The sequence below is a fragment of the Balaenoptera acutorostrata genome, chromosome 9 (assembly GCF_949987535.1).
Source record: "Balaenoptera acutorostrata chromosome 9, mBalAcu1.1, whole genome shotgun sequence".
NCBI lineage: Eukaryota > Metazoa > Chordata > Mammalia > Artiodactyla > Balaenopteridae > Balaenoptera > Balaenoptera acutorostrata.
Genome location: NC_080072.1, coordinates 2415697 through 2443029, shown reverse-complemented (window position 1 = coordinate 2443029; position 27333 = coordinate 2415697). Strand labels below are relative to the sequence as shown.

General features: G+C 57.7%; 2 protein-coding genes across 9 annotated transcripts in view; both read left to right on the top strand.

The window, feature by feature from the left end:
• The window catches only part of NAP1L4 (nucleosome assembly protein 1 like 4), a 79763-nt gene extending 58905 nt beyond the window's left edge, over positions 1-20858 (top strand). For 5 of the 8 annotated variants that reach the window (XM_007171141.2, XM_007171142.2, XM_057552099.1 and 2 more), the window contains exons 11-15: positions 435-457; positions 889-1008; positions 3599-3628; positions 4073-4129; positions 9475-10566. In XM_007171141.2, coding sequence (XP_007171203.1) covers positions 435-457; positions 889-1008; positions 3599-3628; positions 4073-4129; positions 9475-9513 — 269 coding nt within the window. In that variant the 3' untranslated portion in view covers positions 9514-10566. The other 3 variants (XM_057552097.1, XM_057552096.1, XM_057552095.1) reach the window with 3 other exon arrangements.
• Positions 20859-26137: 5279 nt separating this feature from the next.
• On the top strand, positions 26138-27229 carry PHLDA2 (pleckstrin homology like domain family A member 2). The gene is made up of 2 exons (XM_057552988.1): positions 26138-26620; positions 26884-27229. The coding sequence occupies exon 1, from the start codon at positions 26214-26216 to the stop codon at positions 26607-26609; it is 396 nt and encodes a 131-aa protein (XP_057408971.1). The 5' UTR covers positions 26138-26213; the 3' UTR covers positions 26610-26620; positions 26884-27229.
• The last annotated feature ends 104 nt before the right edge of the window (positions 27230-27333 follow it).

Sequence of the window (27333 nt, the reverse complement as noted above, 5' to 3'; positions counted from 1 at the left end):
CAAGTGCTTCCTGTGCCTCTGCCGAAACGTCACCTGTAGTTTTGTAGGACACGAGTTAAAACTCCGCTTAAAACACAAATGCCCTGAAAGGCCACAGTCTGGGCAGCCGGTGCACCTTTCCATCTGCTGATGCTTTAAACGTCTGTAAATTCTCTTCTGAAAGTGGCCTTCTCCAGCTGGGCCTGTGAGCCTCACTGGCTACCAGCCTTTGGCCCTTGATTGGGGGTGGGGGGAGGGCAGGGGGCCTGGCGGTGCTGGGGCCAGCTTCAGCCTGCAGCAGGCGGGGGAGGGGGGAAGCCGGCCATGGGGAGGCACAGCGCTTAGGCGATTTCTAGTGAAGTGTTCCATTTTATTTGTCAGCTGAGCCTCCTGTGTGGGCTTTAGAAGGTTTTGGTTGTCGATGTAATGCAGATGTGTTTTGTCTTTTCTTCTAGCATCAGGGGATGGAGAATCACTGGTAAGATGTGTGGTTATCAAAAAAGTATGTTGTTTTGTTGTTGTTAAGGTCCTTATTTCCCGAGTATTTTGCTACTTTCTTTTTAATCTGTTATTACTGCCTGAAAACCAAGGGTGAATTTGTATTCACCGCACTGTGGGGGTGGGACAGAAGCGCGCGTTCCGTGGGTGGACCTGAGGGCAGGCGTGTCCTTGAGCCTCACCCCCTTGCACGTGTGGCCCTGTGCGGCCCCTCTGGGCCCAACGCTTTCCTGCCATTTGGCTGCAAGGGTTCCTTTAACGTGGCCTAACCTCAGAGATGCCTGTCACCCAGCAGTGCCCGCACGGGGTGCTTTATAAGCCCAGTCACCGGAAGTGGGGGGGTCAGGCATGGGCGAGGGGATGTGACGTTTACCCCACTGAAGCAAGTTAGCACTTCGCTTTTCCCCTCAGGATGAAGACTCCGAATTCACGTTAGCTTCCGACTTTGAAATTGGACACTTCTTCCGTGAGCGGATCGTGCCGCGCGCTGTGCTCTACTTCACAGGGGAGGCCATAGAGGACGACGACAACGTAGGTGGCCTGTGGGAGCCGCCGGGGTCAGAGCAGGTGCCGGCTTGGGAAGCCCAGCCGAGATTTTCATGACATCCTCCACCAGGTCCAAGGGGCACTGCCCTCTGGTTTGGAGGAAATAGACTGGGCAGGGAGATGGCAGAGGCGGGAGAAGCAGGTCTTTCTGAGGCATCTGAGCACCACGCGCCCATGTGGGCCCGGCCAGTGACGTGTTTCAGAATGTCCTCTAAGGACCCAGGGGTTCGCTGCTGCACGCGAGGTCTGTGGCTTTGGGTGACTTCTGAACGTGAGGAAACTCCTGTTCTCCAAGCGATGGCCTGCAGAGCCGAGTCGTGCTAGCACGTGGCATATCGACCCCAAAGAAATAGAACCCCATGCTCCACGGAAAAGCAGCCCGGCTGCGCAGGCCACCTTCCCCTCTGCTTGAAGGAACTCGCCCTCCCACAGTCAGAACTTGGGAGCAGGACCCCTGAGCACAGCCTGGCCAGCTGCCCCGGGCTGTCACCTGAAATGGTTCTCCATCGTGACCAAGGCCCGGTTGCCACGAGCCCTCTTGTTGTGTGGAGATAAAGGTCTGTCCTGTGGCGTGTTGCTGGAAGTGTGCTTGGATGCTGTTTGCTCGCTTGTGTTGAGTGCCCTGAGGTTCCTTTCTGGCGAGGTCTGTTGCGGCTGCTGGGCAGGCCCCAGCTGCTTCGTGCCCTCCTTTGTGCTGAAGGCCCCCATGCGGCGGGAGTGGGCCAGCCCCGGGCGTACTGGCTACATCGCCTGACACTGGTGAGCTGCTCAGGTGCGGTCTGTCCATCCCCGGGCTGGGAGGTACTTGTGGGAATCCGGGAACACGGACACACACAGCACAGCGCAGTTCGGAGTCATCTTAGCGCTCAGGTAGTTGCTCAGACTTAAGTCTAAGGAAATGCTGGTTATGCAACAAGTTCTGGACCAGTGCTGTCCAGTAGCACCTGCTGTGATGAGGGAGCTGTCCTCTGCTCCGTCTGCTGCAGCGGGGCTGGCACTGCGTGACGCTGGAAGATTCAAGGTACGGCCCTTGGCAGCTGAGGAGCCAGGGGTTGGATTTATCTAATTTGACCAAAAAAGATCTAGTGGCTACACACAGTGGGAAACTCATCTCTAGACCAGTGGTCTCAAACTTTTTTGATCATACACCCATCAGTTTAAAAACTTAATTATGCAGCGCGTATATATTTATAGTACAGGCAGCATAGCAGCTCCTGGTGAGCAGTACAGTGTGTTTGCCTGTAACATCCGTGTCCATGTTCATTCACAATGCCTTCGGTGCAGGTACCGCAGGTGCGCAGTGTGGTCCCGGGGCTCACGTCAGCCTGCGTCTGCTGGAGCCCTAGTTCTGCTGGTTCCCACGTGTGGACCGGGGTTGGTGGTAGTCACTGCAGCTGCTCCTCAGGCTCCTGGCAGAGGAGGCTCGGTGGCGCTGGGACAGAGATGAGTGCAGCGACGGCAGACACGCTGGGGGTGATGTGGACACTGGGCATCGTTCTGGGGTGAAGTGGACGGAGGAGTCCTGGTTTTGTCTTCCACACTCACGTGGGTCACCTCACTCGTCCCACGGGCTGCACACCCCACTCTGGAGCCTCTGCTCTGCCCGAGTGTGAGATGCCCGCACAGAGCTCGCTCACAAGATGGGGCCAGGGTGAAATGATGGACTTCGAACCTCAGAAAATGGGCACTTGAGCCTGTGTGAGGCTGGTTCCAGTGCAACCTGAAATGCTGCAGTGAGAGTCTTGTCGGCTGCAAGACGCTGAAAGGTCTTCTTTGTCAGAGGCCTGGAGGGAAAGGTGCCAAGACACGGTCAGATCCCAGCCCGACTGCACCAGGCCCTGCCAGCACTGTGCTCTTCTGAGTTCCCTCTGAGTTGTTGCTGACGAATGGGGGGCGGGGGGCTCCAAGAAGAAAGGTTTATAAGAGAAAGCTTGCTGAATCTTCATATGTCTGTGTCGATGCAGCCACCAGCGACGAGGGTTGTTTAGTTTTGTTTGGCTTTTGATAGCAATCTGATATTCGGGACTTGGCTGAGAGCCTGGCCAGCAGTGTTTTTGGACACACAAGACATTGAATTGAGACATTCATTCAGCTACAGTGTTGGAGTTTCTCCCATGCACACTTTTTCTGACTTACTTTAAAGATTAAACACCAAGATTTTATTACATTTCTAAATACAGATTAAAGATTTCCCCTTGCCTGAGTTATAAAATGACATTGAAAGTCCAGTATGTGATAAAATTACGCTACTGGTTTGCTTAGATCAGCCAGTTTCCCAGTTGGACCCAGCGCACACCCAAGCCGACGGTTTCCTTTCTTCACCCCGTCCCCATCCGCAGTCTTTGTTTTGAGTGGTTTTCAGATACCTGGTATCCTATTAACAGGGCAGGGCTTGTGAGCCAGCGGCCCCACACTTCTGGCCCCGGCTTGGAGCAGAGCTGCCATCTCTGCTCAGAGGCCAGGCCACTTCCCGCTCTCCTTAGGCCCTACCCCTGTAGGCGCTTGATGGGCTGTGTCTGCGTCAGGTTGCCACCACGCTTTATAAAACCTAAAAACCTGTTTCCTTTCTTTTCAGTTTGAAGAAGGTGAGGAAGGAGAGGAGGAGGTAAGACATGGTTTACGTGAGACGTGATTCCCCGAGGTTGCTTTAGGCCTTCTCTGCTTGAGTGGATGGAGGTTATGAAGTCAGGGGACCACTTTAGACTCGTCTCGTGGGAAGCTGCCTTTGAAGCTTTCAGCCCTATTGAATACTACGGAAAGACACGGCAGATGGGAAGCAGTGTCCAGTTTGATTCTGCAATTGGCTTATGAAAATGCATCTTAGAAAATAACCATTTAGCAAACAAAATCCACTTTTTCAGCAATATGTTTATTTCAGGGTTATCTGCCAGAACAAGAAGTGTCCAGAGGAGGGGATTTAATCAAGTATGGCTAGCAATGATTGTAATTGATTTCCTTCAGAGTCAGAGTATTGCTTTATTTGTGGCTGGTGGATCCACAAGAACTTAAGTCCTGTCTGTTCAACTAGCTCTCACTCCTTTTAATGCAGGAATTAGAAGGTGACGAGGAGGGAGAAGATGAGGACGATGCTGAAATTAACCCCAAGGTTAGTTATTTGGGGCTTCCCACACCTGTATTTGCTACACTGTTGACCTTTTAAAACATGTTCCCCACTTTGAGGTAGTGGTGTTACGAATATGTACCTGTCATTCTCTAATTAGGAAAGTTAAAATGTACCAGAAAAATACTTGAATGAGGAGCTATTTAGATACCTGGTATATAATTTGAGTGTTAAGTATGAATACTAAACTGCTTTCCAATGCTTTCCCAAGCTATATCTTATTTATATAAACTTGTTAAGTAGAGCAGCTTTACATTCCAGATCTTTAATTCTTTTAAGATAATGATTTAACTGACAACATGAATAAACTTTTTTGTTTTGTGTGTTTGTTTTTGGAAAAGGTACAGAGACGGGACCTGGTGGGGGGCTTGTTTTGTTTTGTTAATGTTAGGATAATGGAGTTGTAGGCATAATTTTACAATTGTACATGGGCTGAGGATACTCAAAAGACATGTCTCGATAGCTCAGATAATTTGAAATAAATTAGGAAGCTTTGCAAAGAAAAAAAAAAAAACAACCGATTAGGATGAGTGGGCAATCCCATTAATTTTACGCGTGTCTGAGTTTTTACTTACGGTCTCAGATGAGCGTACATCAGGGACTTGCCACTTGACACATATTTTAAATACAGAACTGTTCTAACGCTGTCCTGAAGCTGTAATGAGAATTACTGTTGTTTGCCCATGTGAAATTTATAGTTCACTTGCCTCTTAGGACCAGATGTATCACAGGCTGTCAGAATACTAACATTACTTGGCATTGTAGAATCTGTATCTCTATTTAAGTAGACGTTTGTTTGTTGTTTGTTTACCCCCGTTGTGCCCGAAGTGGACCGTGCACTAAGCTGTCAGTGTGTAACTGGGTCTGATCACTTTATAGCACCAGATGTTCCTGTGAGTGCATGCTTACAGCAGTAGTTCCTTCTGGGGAAGGATTCGTGGTGGGTTTAAATCCTCAGCGTACCATGTAGATACTGCCCTGGGAATGGGCTCGGACGTGTTCCTCTTCTCAAAGCCAGCCTGTCCACTGGGGCGTCGCCGTATGGACGGCGCACCTGTGCTCAGTTCCTGAGCTGCGAGCCCAGGGCCCTGCCTCGAGTGGATCGCCCTTCGCTGTGAGGTAATCATAGAACCGTGCCGTGCCCGCTCCCAGGTGTTTGTATCTGGCTGTTCTTCTGCGCTCGGGGGCGCTGACGCACACGTTCACGGTGGGGTTTCTAGAGCAGAGGTGGCTGGTTACCGTGTCCACTGCTGGACTCAAGTGTCCTGTCTCTGGTCACTTGTCTCGCTGACAGCGGCGGCTCTGTTCCCCATTTCTTGTTGTTTCCTCCTGTTGTCCGTCCTCTCTCTCCCCTTGCCAAACCTTCTGTCTCCTCTCACGTCTGGGTTTTCTAGAAGAGCTTTCTCACCAAGTGATCACAGATAGCTTAACAGAAAGTAGAGACATGTCAGTACTAAGCCTTCGTGAAGCCTTCGGTCTGTTGTGTTGGTTGGGAGTGGGCGAGGTGCCTGAGGAGGGCCCCTCGGTCAGCCACGTGCAGTCGAAATGCCCTAGTTCTGTCCTCTGGGGTCGTGATGTGACGCTTCTGTTCCTCCGTGTGCACCTCCTCGGAGAGCTCAGTCACATCACAGTCTGCACAAGCAAAGGAAGGTCAGGAAGAACTGTTGGGTATTAAAGGTACAGATCTGGGTGTTGAGGTTTCCCATCTCAAGGTCAATATTTTTGCAGCCCTTTGTATCATGAGAAATTGTGGCGCTTTCCTCCTGTATAATTTTGTGCATTTCATCTCCCTTCATGCTGACAGTTCCTTTCAATTTGTTTCCCCATTTAGGTGTAAGTTTTGTCTGTTAATCATTCATACGTTTCTAGGTAAGGTGGAATCCCATTCGTCCCTAACTTCCGAACTCCTGGTCTGTGCTCTGTAACGGTGCCGTGTCGTCGTGACTCGGTGGCGCGTGCGGCGTGCTCAGCACCTGCTGGCCTGGACGAGGGCTTTCTGAAGAGCAGCGTTTCTGTGCGGGTGTCTGTCGTGTGTGCTTTTAAAACCACATCTGGCTCCTACTTGCTGAGCCCAGTGTTTGTCGCTGACCGAGTAGCAGAGATGTAACTGGTGTGAAAGCTTTGTTGACAGTGGGGCTGCCGCACCCTCCCCCCGGGAAGAGGACAGAGCAAGAGGGCCCTGGGACCAGGATGCACAGGTCCCCCAGCCATGCTGGCCTCAGCAGGACGAGGTCTGCTGCCTGCTGTGATTCTTCTCGACGTGTGTCTGTTGATTGTTCATACTTTTTAAATTCAGGTGCTGTGCAGACCAATGGGTAATAAAGGGGTAACTTTAATGCGCCAGGATCTTCCGCCTCAGAAGCTGCTGGCGCCAGCGTCACATCAGCGTTCGTAACTGCTGTCGAGGTTGCTGCGCAGTGTGCTGCACGAATAAGAAAAGGACCCGTTGTAGATCCAAGCGAGCGTTGCAAGTCCCTGGAGCCGCCCTGTCCCCCTCTGGGGGTCATGGGTCCTCGTAGCTCTGCCCCAGTCATGAAGTCCCTCTCCCGTACGACACCGTCGGCTTTTGTGGGGCAAGGGAGGAAGGTGCGAACAGGAGAGCCTGTGAGAAGCCAGGGCGGTGGTGTTAGCATCTAGGAGAGAGCAGGGGCTGCCTGCGCTGAGCTAAGCAGGCCAGCGGTGTGGGAGCGGCTCCTGGGAGAGCAGAGCTGTCTCCGCACCGCAGAGCCGTGGTCTGGGGGTCTGTCAGCCCCATGCCTTCGAGGGTCCGTCTGCATCGCCCTCCTGTCTTACTCGGGCGGGCTGGCTTTCTTAGAAGACTAACGGGCAGGTGGGCAGACTTGGGCTAAAGGAAGCATTTTAATTAGATGAAGTGAATGTACACCTGGAATCTTCTCTGTCTTAAAGGGTCAGATGTGATCATTTAAAATTGTATCTGCTTATTGTCTGATTCCTCCTGCCCTGTGTGTCTGAAGGACGTGTCAGCCAGGCTGGTTCGGCCTGAAGCCCCGCCGCTCCCCACCCTGCCAGTGACTGCGACGCGTCCGTAAACGGTCCAGCCTGTACCTCTGGGCGAGGAGGACTCTTCTGTGGCAGAACCACGGCCATGCCGTCTCGCCTGTCGTCAGGTGCCCCGTGGAGGGGGTCGTGTCCTGGGCTGTTGGGCAGGCGCTCGGGCCTCGGGCCCCCAGCCCTGAGGCCGTGGTGGGGGCGTGTGCTTGCTGCCGGCAGTGAAAGCCCTTCTTTTCAGCGCCCGCCCGCCCCAGGCAGGGTGTTGACTGTTAGTTTGTGCCTTTGAAGCACTGACTCCCGTCCCTTGACTTCCGACAGCTTCGTGCTGTGAGGCGGAGGGCGCTCGGGTTGAGTGCAGTGTTGCTCTGCCCTCTGTCACAGGCCAGTACCGTGGTGTCCCGGCGATGAAGCTCACACGCATGGCTCCAGGCTTGTGCGCTGGTGCCGCAGCCCGGGAGTCGTGTGTGTGTGTGTGTGTGTGCGCGCGCGTGTGGACGCTGGCCCAGGGCTGGGCTGAACGTGGCCCTCGGGAGGCGGGGTGCTGGTGGCAGCCCAGCCCTCTGCTGCCTGGCAAGCCCCACCTTCTGCCTCTTGTCTAAACACAAGGTCCCCACCCAGCTCTCACCCTCGCGACAGCCCTGGTCTTGGTTTTGGCGAGGACCCTTCCCTCTAGCGGTCTTCAGCACCCGAGGAAGGAGTTCGTCGTAGACAGACAGACGATGGCTTCTCCTGGTTAAAGATAGATGTGATGTCACTGAGACAGCACATTGTAAACTGTGCCGCTCTGTATTCACGGCGTCCTGTATGTCCCGCGTGTGTATTTACCCAGAAGGATGTAGAGCAGCAAGTCGGCCACCCTGTGCCGCCCGCCCGCCCCGCCCACTATACCACAGCCACGACACCGTCCCACTCCCTCCGCTTCAGCTTCTCTCACCTCCTTCCTTTCTGCAGCTCCAGTTATGGAAACCCACACACTTCTCCCCCTGTCCACAAAAGGCTGCACGCCACTGCCCCGGCCCCTGCCAGTGCTGTCCCAGTCGTGGGGCACCTCCCCAGCGAGTCTGGGGCCGGCGTCTGATCCCCCGGCCACAGTCTGGGCCGCCTCCAGGTCTCCCCTTGAGATGACAGAGTTTGAGTTAGGTCTCTTTCAACTAGGATTTCTGGTCGGGGTATTTGTTTTGGTGCCCAGGCTCTTTCTTCGGCAGTGTTTGCAGTGAGTGTGTGATGGGCCGGTGCCGTTAGCCCAGTGCTGGGCAGTGCTGGGCAGTTCTGGGCAGTGCTGGGCAGTGCTGGGCCGAGACCCAGGCCAGACCTGGAAGTCCCAGCTTGTCCCTGTGCTATTACACCTACAACCAAGGAGCTTAGCCCAGGGCCCCAGATGATTGTTTTGTCTTTATGCACCCTTTGCACATCTTTTTCATCCCTTAGATGTGGTTTCCCAAGGAATGCACTGTAGCCCAGCTTATTCCATGCAAGGTGTCAGTTGTGTCATCCCAGATGGTTCTTCTGAAATGTGTGGTGCGGGTTTTTCTTAAGACTCCGTAGACGTGCCAAGTTGTATTCAGAGTAATCTGTCATCTTCACAGCCAAGATCATAGGTTATTGACGAGTAAATCCATTTGCTCAGAAGTCCTAGTGAAATCGTTACCTGTCTCTCAGGCTGTGCTGGCCTCCACACGGAATTCATGGGTTGCTAAATGGGTTTCAGTGGTGTGAGACACAGCCGTCAGATCATGCTGAAGTGAGTCTGCCCCTCGTCTCGCTCGTGCCTGCTCCGAAAGGATGGAATTCCCAACTGGGGGCTCCTGGGAGGATTGGGGCTGGGCTGTGGAGTTCCTAGTGGCCTCTCGTCCTTTGTCAGGGCGCCACGGGCCAGTGCAGGAGAGGCTTTGCTTCAGGGCCCGGCCTGGGGGCCGGTCTGCTCCAGGCAGCGCCGGGAGCCTTGTTCGCCTTGGGGATGGAAGGGAGCCGGCGCTGCTCCCCGCGTGCTCACCCCAGAGCTGAGGCACCTGCCAGCTTTGGGGCGGGGGCACTGCTGTGCGTTTAATTACTGTCTGCCACCCGAGGACCTCCCTCACCCCGAGACCCTCCTGCTGAGAATTAGAATGTCTTTATACAGAAAGAGGCAGCCCCGCTGTGACCTTGTTTCTGGGAAGTTAGCTGCTTATTTGTTACTATTTTTAAAGTATATTTGTAGTGGCCATGTTTTCAGTAAGAACGAGTGAACTACTTGAGTCTTTGTTTTCGTTGTTGGTTGGAGATGCCTGGTTGATGGAATTGCTCGGTTCTCTACAAGTCTTGTTCTCTCTCGTTGACAGAAGGAGCCCAGCCAGCCCTCGGAGTGCAAGCAGCAGTGAGGCGCCGCTCGCGCGTGTGGACAAGTGCTTACGCCTGACTTGTTTTCAAGTGCATGGTTTTCACTTTAACTTCTCCTTTTACTTTATTATTTTGCTTAACCTGTACAGTGGCAACTCAGATGCATTTCAGAAATAGGAGGTTTAATTCCAGCACCCTCTGCGGCCTTGGGTGCAGCTCAGTGGACCCGCCCAGCCCTGCCTTAGGAAGGGCCTCGCAGACCGCCGGGGCGGTGGGGTGGGGGTGGATCACTTGACGCCAGGGGCACGTGTCCAGGGTGCAGTTCCAGGGCATGTAGAACCAGTTCACCCCTCCCGCCATCAGACGGGATTCCTGTTTCATTGGAAGAAACCCACATGCAGTTTCCAGTTGTCTCGGGAGAGCCGGCCGGGGTTGGCACCATTTCTCATCCTGCTCGCTCTTTGGTTTTATTTTCCTCGGGGCTGCGGTGAGGGCTGCGGCGCCCGCTGAGCCTGAGGCGCGAGCTTTTGTGGTTCATCTCGTATTTATTTCTCTCTCACGCTTGTGAGGGCTTGGGACGTGAGCTGTCCTTCGAGTTTCTGAGACCCTGTGGGCACCAGAGACCCAACAGGAGTTGGGTCTCCCCAAGCAGGAGTTGGTGGTCCACCCGCATGGAAGAAGGCCCTCCCTCCCGCCAGCCGTGGGCCGGGGCTGGTTCTCGGGACGCATGGGCCACGCTTGGCGCTGATGACGGGGGTGGGGCTGTGGGCAGAGCCAGAGTTTGCCAGGCTTTGCAGGGAGGGGCTCGGGCAGGAAAGTACAGCTTTCCCACGCGGTGTGTAAAATGTCTTGCTTTCTCGGTAGCTCCCGTTCCTCAGCCTCACATTCATCTTGTCTTAAAAGCCCTGGGTTCCGAGCGACCGTTCGTGGCTGGAATGTGGGTGTCGAGTGTGTGACCTCTGGCCCCGGGGGCATCCACGCTGTGGCCAGGCTGTAGAGCGCTCAGCCTTACTTATGATACATTTGTAACTGAATACGGTGTTTTCAATTTGTACAGACTAGTTAGAATATTCTATTAAAGTTGTGAACTGCGAGCCCAGCGCTGTGTGTGTCTTCATTGCAGGAGGCCCGGCGGGTTGGGGCACTTGGGGCGGGTGGGGCTCGCGGAAGTGGTTGCGCAGCCTCCCGGACGGGGTCTCTGGAGCCCGGGTCTCTGGAGCCTGGGCGTGGGCAGATCCAGGACTTCCGGGCTCCTCCTCTTCTGTTTTTTGAGTTTGAGGCTTTAAAGCCCGTCTTGAGTTAGGGCTGCAGGCCCACTTCACCGTCGGGGTGGGTTTGGGGTCCCGGGTGGGCTCTTTGCTGCCCCGAGAGAGCGTCTGCTCCTCCCCCCAGCAGAGAGTCGTTTCTCCGCGTGTGCGGGGCTGGGCCTTTCCGATGAGAAGGTTCCAGGAGGCTTGCTGCGCCATGGCCGCGTTCGGCGTGTCTTCTCGCTGGTGCTTTTCTGGTGCTTGCGCCCTCCCTGCTTCCCTTCATTAGCGGGGAGACAGCTGGTGCCCGGGCTCTCGCTCCAGCTGCCCATCTGGGGATCGGCCCGACCCGCATGCAGCACAGGAGCTGGTGCCCAGCTTGCCCGTTGCCTCCTGCCGGCGGGGCTGGCTTCTCCCGGGAGCGGCCAGAGGGAGCGCACCGGAGGTCACGAGAAGGGCCAAGCAAGGCTTAGGAAGAAACGTGCTTTCGGGGTGTCCAAGACGACCGTAGAGCCAGAACGTCGTCCACTCCTGAGGCCCCCGGGCCGGCCGGGTCCGGACCCCCACGAGGTGGGCAGTGGTGAGCCTCGCCCGGGCCTGCCCCGACGGCCACCGAGAAGAGACTGGGGCGCCAGGGGGGCCTCGTTCCTGCAGACATGCAACAAAAAGCCCATCCTCGGAGGGTGCTTGGAGGCCTGCGTGCCCCCCACCCAGTCCCCTCGGGGCCCCACCCCACCTCCAGCGGAGCTACCATCCCTGCTGACCCCGGGCCCTCCGAGTGACCACATTTAGGACAGCGGACTTGACAAGTACCTATGGGATCAGACACGGTTGCACAAAGTGACGTGCGCAGGTAACTTGCAGGGGGAGAGCGGAGACAGTTTAGTGCCGGGAGCACCTGATCCCGCTGGGCACCTGTCCCTCTCCTGACGGTCACCGGCGGGTGGTGGTGCCGAGTTCATGCCCAGAGCAGTGACCCTGCCTTCGGGCACGTGAAGCGTGCTGGCGAGTCAGGTGAGAGGCTGTCTTCTCGCTGATCGGTCGGGGGCAGTGAGGGTTTGGCAGGTGGTGTGACGAGAGCCTGAGGAGACCGGTGGGGCCTCCGCCCAGCAGTCTGTGGGGCTTCAGGAGAGGAGGTGTGGGTCACCTGTGTGCGAGCAGGTGGGCGGTAGGTGCCGCCGCAGTTTGAAATGGGCAGGGGGTGGGGGAGGCCCTTCCTTACCCCCCAGGAGATACGATGTGTCAGGTCCTGCACCCAGGGACTTCCCTGGCGATCCAGTGGTTAAGAATCCGCCTTGCAGTGCAGGGGATGCAGGTTCAATCCCTGGTCGGGGAACTAAGATCCCGCGCACCACAGCGAAAGATCCCACGTGCTGCGACTAAATAAAAAGATCCCGACGCAGCCAAATAAATAAACATTTTTAAAAAAAGTCCCACGCCCACAGTGGGCTTCGTGACCACAGAGGACAAGGGCACCTGCCTGCCAGTGGGGAATGTCCTCTGGGATGTGTTGAGAGGAGCAGAACCTGTATGGTGAGCGCACCTGTGTGTGAGTGCACACCTGCGTGAACACACCTGTGTGTGGGTGCCCAGAGGAGCTGCGTGCCTGGGGGAATACCAGGCTTTGGTGGACCCCTTTCTGCGTTCTCTGTGGGGAACCATGTGACGTAGTGACCAGACACAGTGGTTTTACATCAGACCAGTGTAAATGGGGGCAAAGGGAGGGATGTTTAGATTGTTCACATTGTGGCATCGGGTTTATTTCCCCCGTGGGTAAGAAGGGTGGGCGAGGGTGCCACGCTCGCCCGGGGCGCTGGGGCCTCAGGCTGCCACTCAGCTGTTCTGGGTACACTTGGTGGCAAGGCTGCAGCACGAAGCCCTGAGGCCGTGCCCTCCCCAGCCGTGCGCTGTGGCTCTGACCCCACAGCCACGCACCCTCCTGTTGGACCCTCTGGTGCCTTGGAGCGCCCTGCCTCACCCTGGGCACTCACAGGCTCCAGGGCTCTGTCAGTCCTTGCCACTTGTGCTGGAAGGTCACGGAGCGTCCAGTGGGTTTGCCCGGAGCCGTCAGCCCGGAGGCAGCAGGAGGGTGGCACTCCTGGTGGCCGGCTCTGCCTGGGAGCTGCAGCTTCCTGGGGCCCAGGCTGCTTTCGCCACGGGACCGCAGCACTGCCTGCCTGCTTGGCCTCCGTCCCCACTGAGCCTCTGGACTGCCGCATGCTGGGGAGGGCTTCGATGGCCAGGCCTCCCCAGCCCTGCTTCGGGGCCCCCTCTGGGCCTGGCCTTCACAATGCTCGTGAGGGGCCACCTCCCCTCCCGGGGCCTCTGCCACCCCTGCCCTCCCCCCTCCCTGCGTTACTCTCCCCAGGCCACCCTTGTTCTGTCGCAGGCCGCAGGGCCTGGTTCAATGCCTCTCCCACAGGGCCTGGGTCTCGTCTGTCACACACGCTCAAAACCAAAGGGCCGGGACTTTCCCTGGTGGCGCAGTGGTTAAGAGTCCTCCTGCCACTGCAGAGGACACAGGTTCGAGCCCTGGTCCGGGAAGATCCCACATGCCGCGGAGCAACTAAGCCTGTGTGCCACAGTTACTGAGCCTGTGCTCTAGAGCCCGCGAGCCACAACTACTGAGCCCACGCGCCTAGAGCCCGTGCTCCGCAACAAGAGAAGCCACTGCAATGAGAAGCCCACGCACCGCAACGAAGAGTAGCCCCTGCTCGCCGCAACTAGAGAAAGCCTGCGCACAGCAACGAAGACCCAACGCAGCCAAAAATAAATTTATTTAAAAAAACAAACAAACCAGGGACCGACTCCGGGCCCAGCTGCCGTTCTGAGTTCCCCCCTTTGCCAGCCTCGGCATCCTGACTTCCGGGCGGTGCATGGCCCTGTGCCCCGGCCTTGGGGAGCAGGAGCTCCCTGCCTAAAGGTGGGGTGACAGCAGTGGTCTGCACCCCACGTGGACTAATCCTTGGCCACAGGAGCCCAGCAACATGGGGCTCTCGAAAGCATCACCTGAGCGGGGCCTTCGATGACGAATCTCTGACTTCCAAACCTTCCAGACCACACGGTGACCACGGCTGCCTGGGGGCGGGCCTGGGGCTGCCCGGGGTACCATCTGGGTTGCCTGTTCGCTTGTCACACTCATCAAAGTCCCTCAGATGGGGACGTTTGGTTGTACGTATGTAAATTATACTTTAATGAGGCTGATTTTTCAAAAGCCCCACAAGTTGGGGTGATTCCACTTAAAACTCTGGTTTTCCCCTTTAGGAGATGGGAGTTGTGGCACCTAGGGCCTGGGGTGGTGACAAGGCTTCCCAGGCCCCTCCCCCGCCGGCGGCCAGCCTGCTCTGCTGGTTCATGGCCCCGACTTGGTGGGGCAGGGGCCAAGCAGAGACCCAACCCCCCTTTCCAGGGCCCCGCAGTCCCTCCAGGACCAAGGGCTCCCTTCTTTTTTTTTTTTTTTTTTTTTTTTAATAAATTTATTTTTATTTTTGGCTGCATTGGGCCTTCGTTGCTGTGCATGGGCTTTCTCTGGTTGCGGCGAGCGGGGGCTACTCATTGCGGTGGTTTCTCTTGTTGCTGAGCACAGGCTCTAGGCGCGCGGGCTCTAGAGCGCGGGCTCAGTAGTTGTGGTTTGCGGGCTCTAGAGCGCAGGCTCAGTAGTTGTGGCGCATGGGCTTAGTGGCTCCGCGGCATGTGGGATCTTCCCGGACCAGGGCTCGAACCCGTGTCCTCTACGTTGGCAGGCGGATTCTTAACCACTGCGCCACCAGGGAAGCCCCCTTCTTTTTTAAAAAATTTATTTATATATTTATTTTTGGCTGTGTTGTGTTTTGGTTGCTGCGTGGGTTTTTCTCTAGTTGCGGCGAGCGGCGGCTGCTTTTGTGCGCGGGCTTCTCGTTGCGGTTGCTTCTCTTCTTGTGGAGCACAGGCTAGAGGCACGCAGGCTCAGTAGTTGTGGCACACGGGCTCAGTAGTTGTGGCTCGTGGGCTCTAGAGCGCAGGCTCAGTAGTTGTGGCGCACGGGCTTAGTTGCTCCGTGGCATGTGGGATCTTCCCGGACCAGGGCTCAAACCCGTGTCCCCTGCATTGGCAGGTGGATTCTTAACCACTGCGCCACCAGGGAAGCCCAAGGGCTCCCTTCTTTAAGCCCAGGCTGTCACGGGCCAAGCTGGGCTTCTGCTCCCTGAGCGCTTTTGCGGGGGCCGCGTAGGGTAGAGGGGGGGTTCCTCCAAGCCTTGCCCCAGAGGTGGGCAGCTGGGCTGTCTTGGTAGTGCTGCTGACCTCTGACCTGCCCTCTGCTCAGACTGTCTCCTCCACACACCCCCGCCCACCCCCCTGCCTCTGAGTGCCCAGTGGGCCGGGCAATGCTGGGTGGGCTGCAGAGGCCCCGTGGGAGAGGGGCCACGTCCAGCTGCACCCTGAGGGAGCCCCTGGCCGCCAGCCAAGCCCCTGGTTGCAGCAGGGGCCGTCTCGGGGGCTGGGGCCCTGCTGGAGGGCACTGTCCCAAGCGTGGGTGGCCCCTGGCTCCCTGCCAACGGCCTGCCTGGCGCAGCCGCACCTGGACTTTTGGCCCCTGATTCCGAGCCCTTCCAAGCAGCTTCCTTCCTGTGGAGGCGGACACGTCCTCCCAGCCCCAAGCTCAGAGGGCAGAGCCCCGTGGCGGGGGGGGGAGCCCATGACCCCAAACCCAGCCGGCAGGCCCCCGACAGCAGGACCTCCAGGACCCCTCCCTGGCCCTGGCTGAGCTTTCGGTCCCTCTGAACTTGGTGTGATTCTCTGGGTGCCTTGTCTGCCTGGGATCCGCCTCACAGCCTCGGAGCCTGGGACCCTCTGTCTGTGGATTCCCACTGGGCGCTGACCCTGGAGACCCCCTTCAGCCCCGCCTCCTCAGGCCGCTGGGCGGGTGAGGCTCGGACACACCCCGAGGCCAAGTCACCTTGGTGCGCCTGGTGGAGGCCCCGCCCGCCCCGAGGTGTCACCGCCCGGCCAGTCACTGAGCCAGCCTGGCCACACAGACTCAGCTCGAGGGCGGTGGCCGGATGTGACTTTCCGTGGCAACCTAACAGGCCTGGCCTGGCCCGGCCCAGCTGGGCTCCGGGCTCGTGGGGTCTGTGGACCTTGGCCAGGCCCAGGAGGACAGGGGCAGGAGACCCCACAGACACACCCTCTGCGGGCTCCTCCCGCTCGGGCCGGGGGCTTTCTCCAGGGCTCCTCTGGAAGTCTGGGGGTGTCCACCAAGCCTCAGCCTCTCCTGCTCATGCATCTGGGGTGTGAGGAGAACCATCACTTGCCAGCCTGGGGATACGGGAGAGGAAGCCCGGCGTGTGAGGCCAGAGCCGCCCTCCTACTCAGACCCCGGGCACGGGCAGGGCTGCCCACGCCACCTCCCCAGTTCCTGCCAGTTTGGAGCTCTGGGCCTCAGCGAGCCTGGAGCGTGCGTCTCGGGGGGCAGGCAGGCTCCGAGGGGCAGGCACTGGGCCAGCGTAGTCTGGGCTCTTCTGCCTTGGCCCCGTTTTTGGCAGGGGGCTGGAAGGTCCCAGCAGAGCTCCTGGAGCTGCCCTCCCAGGGACCAGAACCCTGACCTCCTGAGAAGGAGGAGAACCGAGCAGAGGACGGGGCCCAGCCCCCTAGGCTGTGACCCTCTGTGACCTGGACAGGTCACCTTTCCCAGCTCTGCAGTGGAAGTGGGGGAGGGAACTGTGAGAGGCACCCCCAGGCCTGGTCCTTGGGGTCCCGTCACAGGGCAGGGCTGAGGGGCTCCAAGGAGGATGGGAGGAGACTGGACCTGAGGAAGGGCCTCAGGAAGGGGCTGGGCCGGGGTCTTTCCTCAAGCTTTCAGCCCATCCTATCTGGCCTCCAGAACCGGAAGGTAATAGATCTGTGTTCTTCAAAGTGTGTGGTCATTTGTTATAGTAGCCCCAGGACACTCGTGCAGATGGCCACAGGCAGCCGGGCTAGAGGCTGGGACAGGAGTTGCGCCGGCGGGCAGGTGGTGGTAGAGAAGGGGGAGGGTGGACTTCAGGAAGCAGGGAAGAGAGCGCCTGGCCTCTGGCCTGCAAAGTGGGAGGCACAAGGGGACACTGTTTTGAGCATGAGATACCTGGGGTGGTGTGTAGGGGGGCCTGGGGACCCTGGGCCAGGACGCCCAGCCCCTCAGCAGCTCATGGGTGGGGGGCCAGGATGGGGCTGGTGTATGGGAGGGGCCACGGGCAGAGACCAGCCCCAAGACTGCGGTGCCTGGTGAGGGGCTGATTGTCCAAAGAAAGCACAGAGTCTCTACCCAGAGGAGGGGCCAAGGGGACCCCCTGGCCAGGTCCCACCGGCTCAGGCCCCTCTGAACATCCCAAAGCTGCTCTCCTGGCCTCTGGCTCTCCTCCTGGCCAGGAAGTACTTCCATCTGGATTTCCAGACATCCGAGGAGCTCCGTCTCCTTGTCTGTGCCTGGGGAAACCAGGTGATGTGGAGAACTCCTACTCATCCTTGAAAACCCAGCTCAAAACTCACCGGTGGTCCCTGGGAAGCCTGGACTTCACTACCCATGGTCAGCTAACGATCCTGTCACTCTTGTCTGGTCCTCATCTGCCGTCAGACTGCGCTGCAGGTCCAGGGGAGGGTGAGAAGGTGTGGATGGGAGGGCGGGGCAGGCTCAGCACCAGACTCCCTGGGGGCTGTATCAGTCTCCTGTCGCTGCTGCAACAACCGACCACAAACTGGGTGGCTTAAAACAAACAGAAACTTACACTTTTACAGTTCTGAAGGCCAGAAATCCACAATCAAGGTGTTGGCAGGGCCACAGCGGCTCTAGGGAAGGATCCTCCTGTCCCTTTCAGCTTCTGGGGCTCCAGGCATCTCTGGGCTGTGGCCACGTCCCTCCAGCTTCTCTCTGTTGTCATGTGGCCTCCTCTTCTCCTGTGTCTCTGATGAGGACACGTGTGCTGGCATTCAGGCTCCTCGATAATCCAGGAGCAACTCCTCCTCTCAAGGTCATGAATTTAATCGCATCTTTTGCCATATAAGGTCATCACCTCCATCCATCTCCAGAACTTTCCATCTTCCCAAACTGACACTCTGTCCCTGTTAAACACTCACTCCCTTCCTCCTCCCCCAGCCCCCACCGTCTACTTCCTGTCTCTGTGAATGACAACTCTGGGGACCTCATGTGAGTGGGACCCTATTCACTCTTTTACTGTATAAGGTCACATTCATAGGTTCTGGGATGAAGACACGGACACATCTGTTGGGGGAGGGCCACCGTCACCCCCTACAGAAACTTTTCAGACAGACACAAGCATGTGAAGAGCAAAGACGGCAGACATGTGGGGCACAGAGAAATGCCTGCGGAGACCGGACCCCAGTTTGGGCCACAATTGGTAATAGAGAGCATCCATTGTTAGGCCAGCTTTGGGGAAACGGGCCCCCTGACTGTCAGGAGAGCTGTAAATTGGTTTTCAGGCGATCTTGTCAGAGTTGTGACATGTTTAACTCAGCAATTCATGTCCTCCCAGCTGCCCTGGTGAAACGCTGCACATACGGGTATGGTCAGTGGCACACAGACACTCCGGCAACATTGCTCACGGGAACTGCAGCCTGAGGCCCACCCAGCACAGGAGGTGATTAGATGACGGAGTGTGTGGCCGGTGGAAGGGAGGCGGACTCATGGGGGACACCCACGACCTAGAAGAAAACAAGACCTGTCTCCCTTTCTATCAAACATTAAAAATGCAAGCTCGTGTCTGTGCAGACCTGGGTATTCACATTTTCTAAGTTGTGCTAGAATACACATTACATACAATTTAGCATCTTAACCATTTCTAGCAGCCAGCTCAGTGGCATTAAGTTCATTCACGATATTGTACAGCCATCCCCACCATCCGTCTCCAGAACTTTCCACCTTCCCAAACTGACACTCTGTCCCCATTAAACACTCCCCTCCCCTCCCCCAGCCCCTGGCCCCCACCATCCTGCTTCCTGTCTCTAAGGATTTGATGACTCCAGGGACCTCGTGTGAGTGGAATCAGACAGAATTTGTCCTTTTATGTCTGCCTTATTTCACTGAGCATAATGTCCCCAAGGCTCATCCACATTGCAGCCTGTGTCATGATTTCCTTCCTTTTTAAGGCTGAGTAATACTCCATTGTGTACGTGGACCACGTTTTGTGTATCCATTCATCCACGGATGGGCACGTGCTTCCACCTTCGGCTGCTGTGAATGATAGCTGCTGTGAACACGGGTGTGCAACCATCTCTTCAAGTCTCTGCTTTACTTCTTTTGGGGACAGACCCGGAAGTGGAATTTCTGGATCACATGATAATGCTATTCTTAATTTTTTGAGGTAATGCCAATGCATTTTTTATTGGGTTGGCCAAAAAGTTCCTTCGGTTTTTAAGTAAACAGATTTTTCATTTTCACTGAGAACTTTATTGAACAACACATTCACTGTTTCGTTCCATTACCTTCTGCCGTTTTTCAGGCAACTTCATAATTCCATCTTCCCAAAACTTTTTATCTTTTTGAGCAAAAAACTGTTCCAGGTGCCTTTTACAGTCTTCCAATGAATTGAAATTTTTTCCATTAAGGGGATTTTGTAAAGACTGAAATAAATGGAAATCCGAAGGGGCAATGTCTGGTGAATAAAGCGGATGAATCAGAACTTCCCAGCCAAGCTGTAACAGTTTTTGCCTGGTCATCAAAGAAACATGCGGTCTTGTGTTATCCTGATGGAAGATTATGCGTTTTCTGCTAATTCTGGACACTTTTCATCCAGTGCTTGGGCACTTTTCATCAATTGAGAGCAGTACTTGGAATTAATCGTTTGGTTTTCTGTAAGGAGCTCATGATAGAGGACTCCCTTCCAATCCTGCCCTATACACAACATCACCTTCTTTGGATGAAGACCGGCCTTTGGTGTGGTTGGTGGTGGTTCATTTCACTTGCCCCACGATCTCTTCCGTTCCACATTATTGTACAGTATCCACTTTTCATCGCCTGTCACAATTTGTTTTAAAAACGGAACGTTTTCGTTCCGTTTATGTAGAGAATCGCATGCGGAAATACGGTCAAGAAGGTTTTTTTCGCTTAACTTACGTGGAACCCAAACATCAAAGCGATTCACATAACCAAGCTGGTGCAAATGATTTTCAGCGCTTGATTTGGATATTTTGAGTATGTCGGCATACTTTGAGTATGTCGGCTATCTCCTGCGTGGTATAACATTGATTGTTCTAAGTTAATGTCTCGATTTGATCGCTATCAACTTCAACTGGTCTACCTGACCGTGGAGCATCGTCCAGCGAGAAATCTCCAGCACAAAACTTCACAGACCACTTTTTTTTTTTTTTTTTTGCAGGGTACATTATTTATTTTCACTTGAACATGGAAAGAAAGTGTCACACTCCCCCTTCCCCTTTTTAGGGGGAGTGTATTTTAATCTGCAGCCATCCACCCTGTGTACGTGTTACACGCACACCACAGTTGGGAAGGTGGCTGGGCTGACCCAGTCCCCTCACCTGTTACTCCTTGGAAGAGGGTTTGACAAAGAGGGAAAAGGAAGGAGCTACACCAGGCCGAGGTTTCAAGCCATGGAACGCAGGAAACGAGGCAGAGAGGAGCAGCACCAGAGGCCAGGAGAGAGTGGAAAGGGCCACAGCTTCTTTGTTGTTTAAAAATTCTATAATTTGGGAGAGGGTGGTGATTAATTTCCAAAATACACTTCAGAGTCCCACCTTCCACACAGCTCCCTACTGACAGCCCTTTGGTTTTGCAGACAAAATGTAAGAGCCCTCACAAAGCCAGAAGTACTGATAATCCCTCAATGCACCCAAAAGCAGTGATCACTTCAGTCCCTTACAAAGACTATGTTCTATAGACTTTGCTTCTCCCTGTACATTTGTCTTACGGCTCAGTGGCAAGGTGGCTGTAGAGACACACATGAGGAGGGTAAGTGGAAAAGGGAAACAAAGGGAAGCCCAGGCACATGGGTGCAGGGAGGGGTGGGGAACACACCACTTCCATTTTTCGTTTCACAGACCACTTTTGACACGTTCCATCAGTCACAGCACCGTCTCTATACACTGCACAAATCTTTTTATGCGTTTCAGTTGTGTTTTTACCTTCTTGAAATAATAAAGCATAATATGCCGAAAATGTTGCTTTTTTTTCTTCCATCTTCAGTATTAAAATGGCTACAGAAAAATTCACCAATTTTGGTAAGTATTTTTAAGTGCACACTGATACGACAGTTGTCACAATACAACGTAACGAAATTGTTTTGAAGTTAAAGACAACTAAGCGCTACTAGAGCCATCTTACGGAAAAAAACGAACATTTTGGCCAACCCAGTAAAAAGGATCAAAGGTCATTTACTGCATCAAGAGTGGACCTGAGGTGGGGTCGTGAGAGAGGAGCGCTCAGAAGTTTGAAATAATTTCAGCCATTTTTTACTTTATCTGTCAGCAGTTGGTAACTATTTTGGTAAATGTTTGAAGTAGTAAAGAACTTGATTACGATACACATGACAGGGACTCCCCTGGCAGTCCGTCCGGTGGTTAGGACTCAGCGCTTCCACTGCAGGGGGCACGGGTTCCGTCCCTGGTTGGGGAACTGAGATCCCGCGTGCTGCGCAGCACGGCCTAAATAAATAAATCTTTAAGAAAAAAATAAAACACACATGACCAAAAAGAGAAAAAAAAATACACATGACAGGGTCCCACCCCAGACCTGCTGCACAGCCTCTGGGGTCGGGCTGGGCGGGAGCAAGACGTCCTATCTGTCCTGTGATGACGCAGCCCAGGCAGCTGCAAGGGCTGAGCACTGTCCAGAGGGTGGTGGCCATGCCTTGCCCACTCGCCCTCCCTCCTTTCCTGTGTTTTGTGCATACATTCATCCGAGATTCCAGAAAGGTCCCTTGTCCCCGTGAACCAGGCCCTGGGCAGTCTCTGCTGAGTGACAGGAATGACAGCTGGCTCCCCTACCCCCTCGGCATTCTGTGACGATGGGAGAGGTCCCTCCTCTTAGCCCCCCCAGGCCTGGACCAGCCTGGCCCTGTCCCTGACACCAGACCCCCCCCACCCCGCCCCGAGGTGTTCTGGTTTCACAGACAGTCTCCACCAACATCAGCTGCTCTGAGCAGAGAGCTGGGTCTCTTGGACAGGGAGGTAGATGCTTTTTAGGTCCACTCATTTCCAAAAGCACTTTCTGAGTGCCTGGGCTGGGCCCTGAGGGCCCCAAAGACTAAGACATTGTCACTGCATTTTAGGAGCTGGTAGTGACTTCTGAGCAGGGTGCTGAGGGGTGAACGGGAGCTTGCCAGGACCCAAGGAGGGGAAAGGCGCTCTGGGTGGTGTGTCAGTTTCTCATTCGATCCCCAGCGCCTTGTGAGGTGGGGCCTGCCTGTCAGACTCCAGCTGAGGGGCTCAGGGAGCCAGACAGAGGGACGAGGGACACAGCCCTGAGAGACCAAGGCCAGGCTGACAGTGAGAGCCTGAAACCAGGTGGGGCCAGGCTGACAGAGCCTGAAACCAGGTGGGGACAGGCCTCCTGCCTCCCGCCCTTGGGCCTCTCACTTTTCCCAGGCTGCAGCTTTGGGGAGAGGGACTGAGGGCAGGCCTGAGTCACAGGCCACGGCCAACGGGCTATGTTGGGCTCAGGTCAGGTGACATCAGGCCACTTCTCAGGTGCTGCACCTCCCGGCAGCTGGGGCCTCCCCCGAGCCTCCCCAGGCTTGCATGGAGCGGGCAATGGAACTCCAAGGCCTGGCAGTCATGTGGCTGGTGGGAGCAGGCCCAAGGGTGTGCCCTGGCAATCCCAGAGGGCTTCCTAGAAGAGGCAAGAGGAGGGGGTCTTCCAGGCAGGGGAGCAGGGGGCCCGTCCTCAGGGCTGTCCCTGAGCACTGCCGCCCACAGGAAGAGCATGGTATTGAGCCCCAGGCGCAGGGGCTGCCGTGATGCACAGCTTCCTCAGCTTCCTTTCCCCAGGCTGGTTGGGCCACAGCCTGGAGGGCCTGGCCTCGTCACCGCTGGGGAAATCACCGCCGGGGAAATGACCTCACTCGAGAAGTTTCGAAGAGGTGCCCTCTCTCCGCCCCAGCTGCCTGACATCCTCACCCAGCTGGAAGGGATGACAGGTGTCCCCAGCCGGATGTCTGGGGACCAGTCTCTTGTCTGCCTGGTGGGACAGGTTAGGGAGGTCCCCTCAGGCTCTGCGTGAATCCCGGATGCAGCCCTTGGATAAATATTAGTAAACTTGGCTCAGACCTACGCTCTCTGACGCCACTGTCTGGAGGCAAGGCCCGGCGCTGGCCCCGCCCCGTCTCAGAAGCAGCCACCAAACATCCCCAGCCCAGAACCTGCTCAGCCCCTCGGGCAGAGGCTAGTTCCTGCCCCCAGGCTCGGGGTGCAATAGGATGAATTTGAATCCTACTGGCGGGCTGGTGACCTCTGCGGAGCCTCTTGACTTCTCTGAGAAGCCCCACCCGTTCCTTGCACACACCAAGAAAGCAACCCAGCGGCCCCCCACCTCATGGGGTGACCCTGAGGAAGAAAGCAGGGCCCACATGGGCCTCCCCGAGGGTGCCAGGCCCCTGACCCTCAGGCTGGGGCTCCTCCCTCCCCAGCACCAACCTGGCCTGGCGCCCTGATGGGCCGCAGCTTGCCGTGGGTGCAGCCCACATCCGCACTGGGGGCCTCGGTCCCCTGCAGGAAGCCAGCCTGGGGGGTCCTCCGGGCTCCTAGCTATCAAATGGCTCAGGGGTGGCCCCCCGAAAGATCCTCACGGGTTGCAAGGTCAGCGCTTTGCTTCCTCCTCATGTTCCAGAGGGACCCTCAGACGGGCCTGCTTCGGGGATGGGGACAGGGTCCCCTCCTTGCTCTGGGTTCCTGCTGGTTTGGCCAGGCAGCTGCAGGCGGCCCACGGGCCTCTGGCTGGAGGGGTTTCCAGGCCCCCCGGGGCAGGGGCCGTTGGTGGTGAAGCTGCCTGGGGGGGATTCCCCCTAGCCCATCCCCATCCTCCGGGGAGACTGGCAGTGAGCTCCCCACCCCCTGTGACCTGCCTTCCCAGCTCCTGCGGACGCCCACCGGTTAGACCACCACCCCCAGCTCATTGGTCACCGACTGACTCTCCCCAGAAAGGCCTGGCCAATGGGGACAAAGAGAGGAGCGCTGGGTGGGCGTGGCGAAGTGCAGCTCACCTGGCCTCGCCTGGTTTTCAAGGTCTCTCACATCCTCTCTTGCCCCGCCCTCCCTGGGGCCTCCGCTACCACGTCTGTGAAATGGGGCCGGAAGAATGCCCACCTTGGGCCTCGCTCACCTGGGATCCTTGGGAACCCCCCCGTGGCACCCCGCCCTCCCCATGGAGACCTCCAAGCTGTCCTCTTGCCCACCCCCAACCTCGTACTCCCCAGGGCAGGCAGGGCTTCTCCCCTCTCCCCTGGCTCCTAGCACCAGCCAGGCCTACAGGCACACAGTAGGTGCTTAAGCAGTGCCGAGTGTCTGTGGTTCGCCTGGCCCTGAGGTTCCAATGACTGGCCCCCGGGTGGGGGAAACGGGCTGGTGGGCCTCGGAGGGGTCCCGGCAGAGCGCTGGACACACGGGGGGCTCACAGCAGCCTGGCCCCTGGCCTGCCTCTCCTGTGGCCCCGGCAGCCCAGGGCCCCCTCAGGACAGAGAGCCTGTGGGAAGGCGGGTCAGCAGTCTCACCCTGCCTGATGCTGGAATCCCCTTTACCAGCCCTGCTGGGATGCCTGTAGTGATGGGGAGCTCACCCCCTTATAAGTCTGCGCTGTGTTGTCTTGAGGGGATATCTGTCTCCCCACCCACCCACCCTGTGCTCCCTTCACCCTCTGGCCTCCGTCCCACGGGCCTGCCGATTCCAGTTCCGCCCCTCCCCCCAACCCTGACCAGCATCCCTATGCTTGTCCCGTGCTCCCTCCCGCAGGCCAGAGTCCTGGGCACCCCTCTACCCTCTTCCACACCCCTGACAGGTGTCCTGAACGCACAGGTGGGTGTGTCCATCCGCACAGGCCTGGCCCAAGCCACTCATCTGAGCCAGCGGTGTACCTTATTCCTCACGGTGACCCTGAAGGGCCAGGGTTGGGACTTGCCCAAGGCCGCAGAGCGGGGGCAGGTGGAGTAGGGTTGGCTCCACGGCCGGCCTGACGGGCCTGCACCCAGAAGGTCCCACATTGGCTTCATGCTCTGCCTTCACAGTCTTGAAAATATTCATACTTTTTGAACCAGGGTACCTGCGTTTCCATCTTGCACCAGGAGGGGGCGTGGCTCTCACAGCCCCCAACGGACTTGTGTCCTCCTTGCTCCCCTTGCTTTGCACCTCCTGCCCAGGTCACAGCCCGGTGGGGTGTTGGAAGGTGGGGGCCCTGGAGCGGCTGGGACCCCCATAGATTCCCTCCTGCCGGCTCCCCGCCCCCCCCCCAACCCTGGAGGAGCCAGCGATCACTTCCTGCTCCTACTAAAGCCTTTAAAGGAAGAGGGTAAATAAAAAGACTTGTCCTGCTGGCAGGGCATGACTCAGCCGCCCCCGCCCCGGCCCAGGCCGAAGCCCCCTCTGCCCCCCACGCACCAGCGCACTCCGCGCCCCCTGGGCTCCCAGTACCTCTGGCGGGTCCGCCGGTGCGTCCTCCCTCCCCCCACGTACAGCCGCCAGGAGGGCCCAGGGAGCAGGACAGGCCCCCTGAAGGGAGCTGGAGCGGCCCTCACACTTACTGAACACTAAGGGGAGCTGTTCTAGCGTTTTCCGTTTGTTGCCTAATCCAACAAGTGTCATTGTCCCCCATTTTACAGAAGAGAAAACTGAAGTTCAGAACACCTGCTCTCCCGGTCGGCCCGAAGACCCAGGGGGAAGAGGGCAGGTCGTCCCAGGCGCGCCGGCCGGCGGGTGGCAAGATGGGAGATAAGGCCGGCTGGGGCAGGGCCACCGAAGGGTCTCCCCGGGGGCGTGGGAGGAACTGGGGCCGCGACTGCATCTGCCCAGCGAGCGGCAGGGCTGGGTGTCGGGGCGCCTGGAGGGTGGGGGTCTGGGCCCCGCCGTCACCGCGCCCCGGGCCGTCCCCGGCCGCGGGCGCTTCCCGCGGCTCCCCGGCAGTGAGTCACCGCGGGCAGGGCGGGCCGCAGCGCATTCCTCCGTGGGGCCGGCGTCCGGGGCGGGGTGGGGGCCATTGAGTCGCCCCACGGGGCCGGGGGGCTGGGGCGCCCGGGGAGCGGGGAAGGGGGGCGCGGGCAGCAGACAAGGGGAAGGGGGGCGACCTCGGCGACCTGGGGTGGGGATGCGGCGCGCAGCCCCGGGGTGGCCAGGCTGAGGGGACCGGGGCGGGCTGGGCCCAGGAAGAGGGCGCGGGGCGTGGCCGAGAGGGGGCGTGCCCGGGGCGGGCCGGACCGAGCGCGCGGGGCGGGGTCGCTATAAACAAGGCGCCGGGGAGCCGCGGCTCATTGCAGCGGCCGCCACCGCCGGAGCGCCTTCGCCTCTGCCAGCTGCACCCGGCCGACATGAAGCTCTCCGGGGAGGTGTTGCGCGAGGGCGAGCTGGAGAAGCGCAGCGACAGCCTGTTCCAGCTGTGGAAGAAAAAGCGCGGCGTGCTCACCCCTGAATGCCTGAGCCTGTTCCCCACCGGCCCCGGCGCGCGCCCCAAGGAGCTGCGCTTCCACTCCATCCTCAAGGTGGACTGCGTGGAGCGCACGGGCAAGTACGTCTATTTCACCATCGTCACCACCGACCGCAAGGAGATCGACTTCCGCTGTGCGGGCGAGAGCTGCTGGAACGCGGCCATCACACTGGCGCTCATCGACTTCCAGAACCGCCGCGCCCTGCAGGACTTCCGCAGCCGCCAGGAGCGCGCCGCGCCCGTCGGGCAGCCCGAGGCCGGGACGGCCCGCGCGCCCTGAGCGCCGCCGCGGTGAGTGCCGCCCGCCCGCCGGACGCGGTCCTCGGGGAGGATGATTTCGACCTCGGACGTCGTGGGGAGGTCCTGCCCCGTCTAGGGGACGCTGTCGAGAGGGGACTGGGGGCCTCGCCAACGCGGCGCGGCTGGGGCGCGCGGCAGGAGCCGTCGCTTACCCCTTCCGTGTCCGGGCCTCGGGAGACCAACGGGCTGGACCCCGGCTCGCTCAGCCGCCGGACTCGGGCACAGCTCCCTGAACCTGCCCCCTCTCCCCACAGGAGCCACACACTGGACGAGTCGGGCCGGACGCGGGCCGCGCCGGCAGGAGCTCAGGGAATGCCCGGAGCGGCGGAAGCCCCGGCGACCCCCAGCCACCGACCACGGCGAGGACAGAGGCCGGGGCTGCGTCCCTGCCCGGCAGAGAAGGACCCTCCCGTGCGGAGCCGCGGAGCCTCGCCCCCGCTGTGCGGGTGCATTAAATTATTGGACTATCTATGTATTTATTTTGATGGTATTTGTGTTAAAACCATCTGTCTTAATATATATACACATACATATGTATATATATATATAATCAATGTGTCCATTCCAAATAAACTACCTGACTTGTTCTCTTTTCTACCAGCCGGTGTGGTGCAGTGAGCTTCCTGCAGGAGGCCAGTGGGTGGCCCCTTCATTCAGTGTGTGTTGGTTGGGGGGAGCGGCCACCCCAGGTGTCTGAAGGGCAA

What these genes read in the sequence shown, in the direction of transcription:
- PHLDA2 (XM_057552988.1), top strand. Translation starts at nt 26,214, where the DNA reads ATGAAGCTCTCCGGGGAGGTGTTGCGCGAGGGCGAGCTGGAGAAGCGC.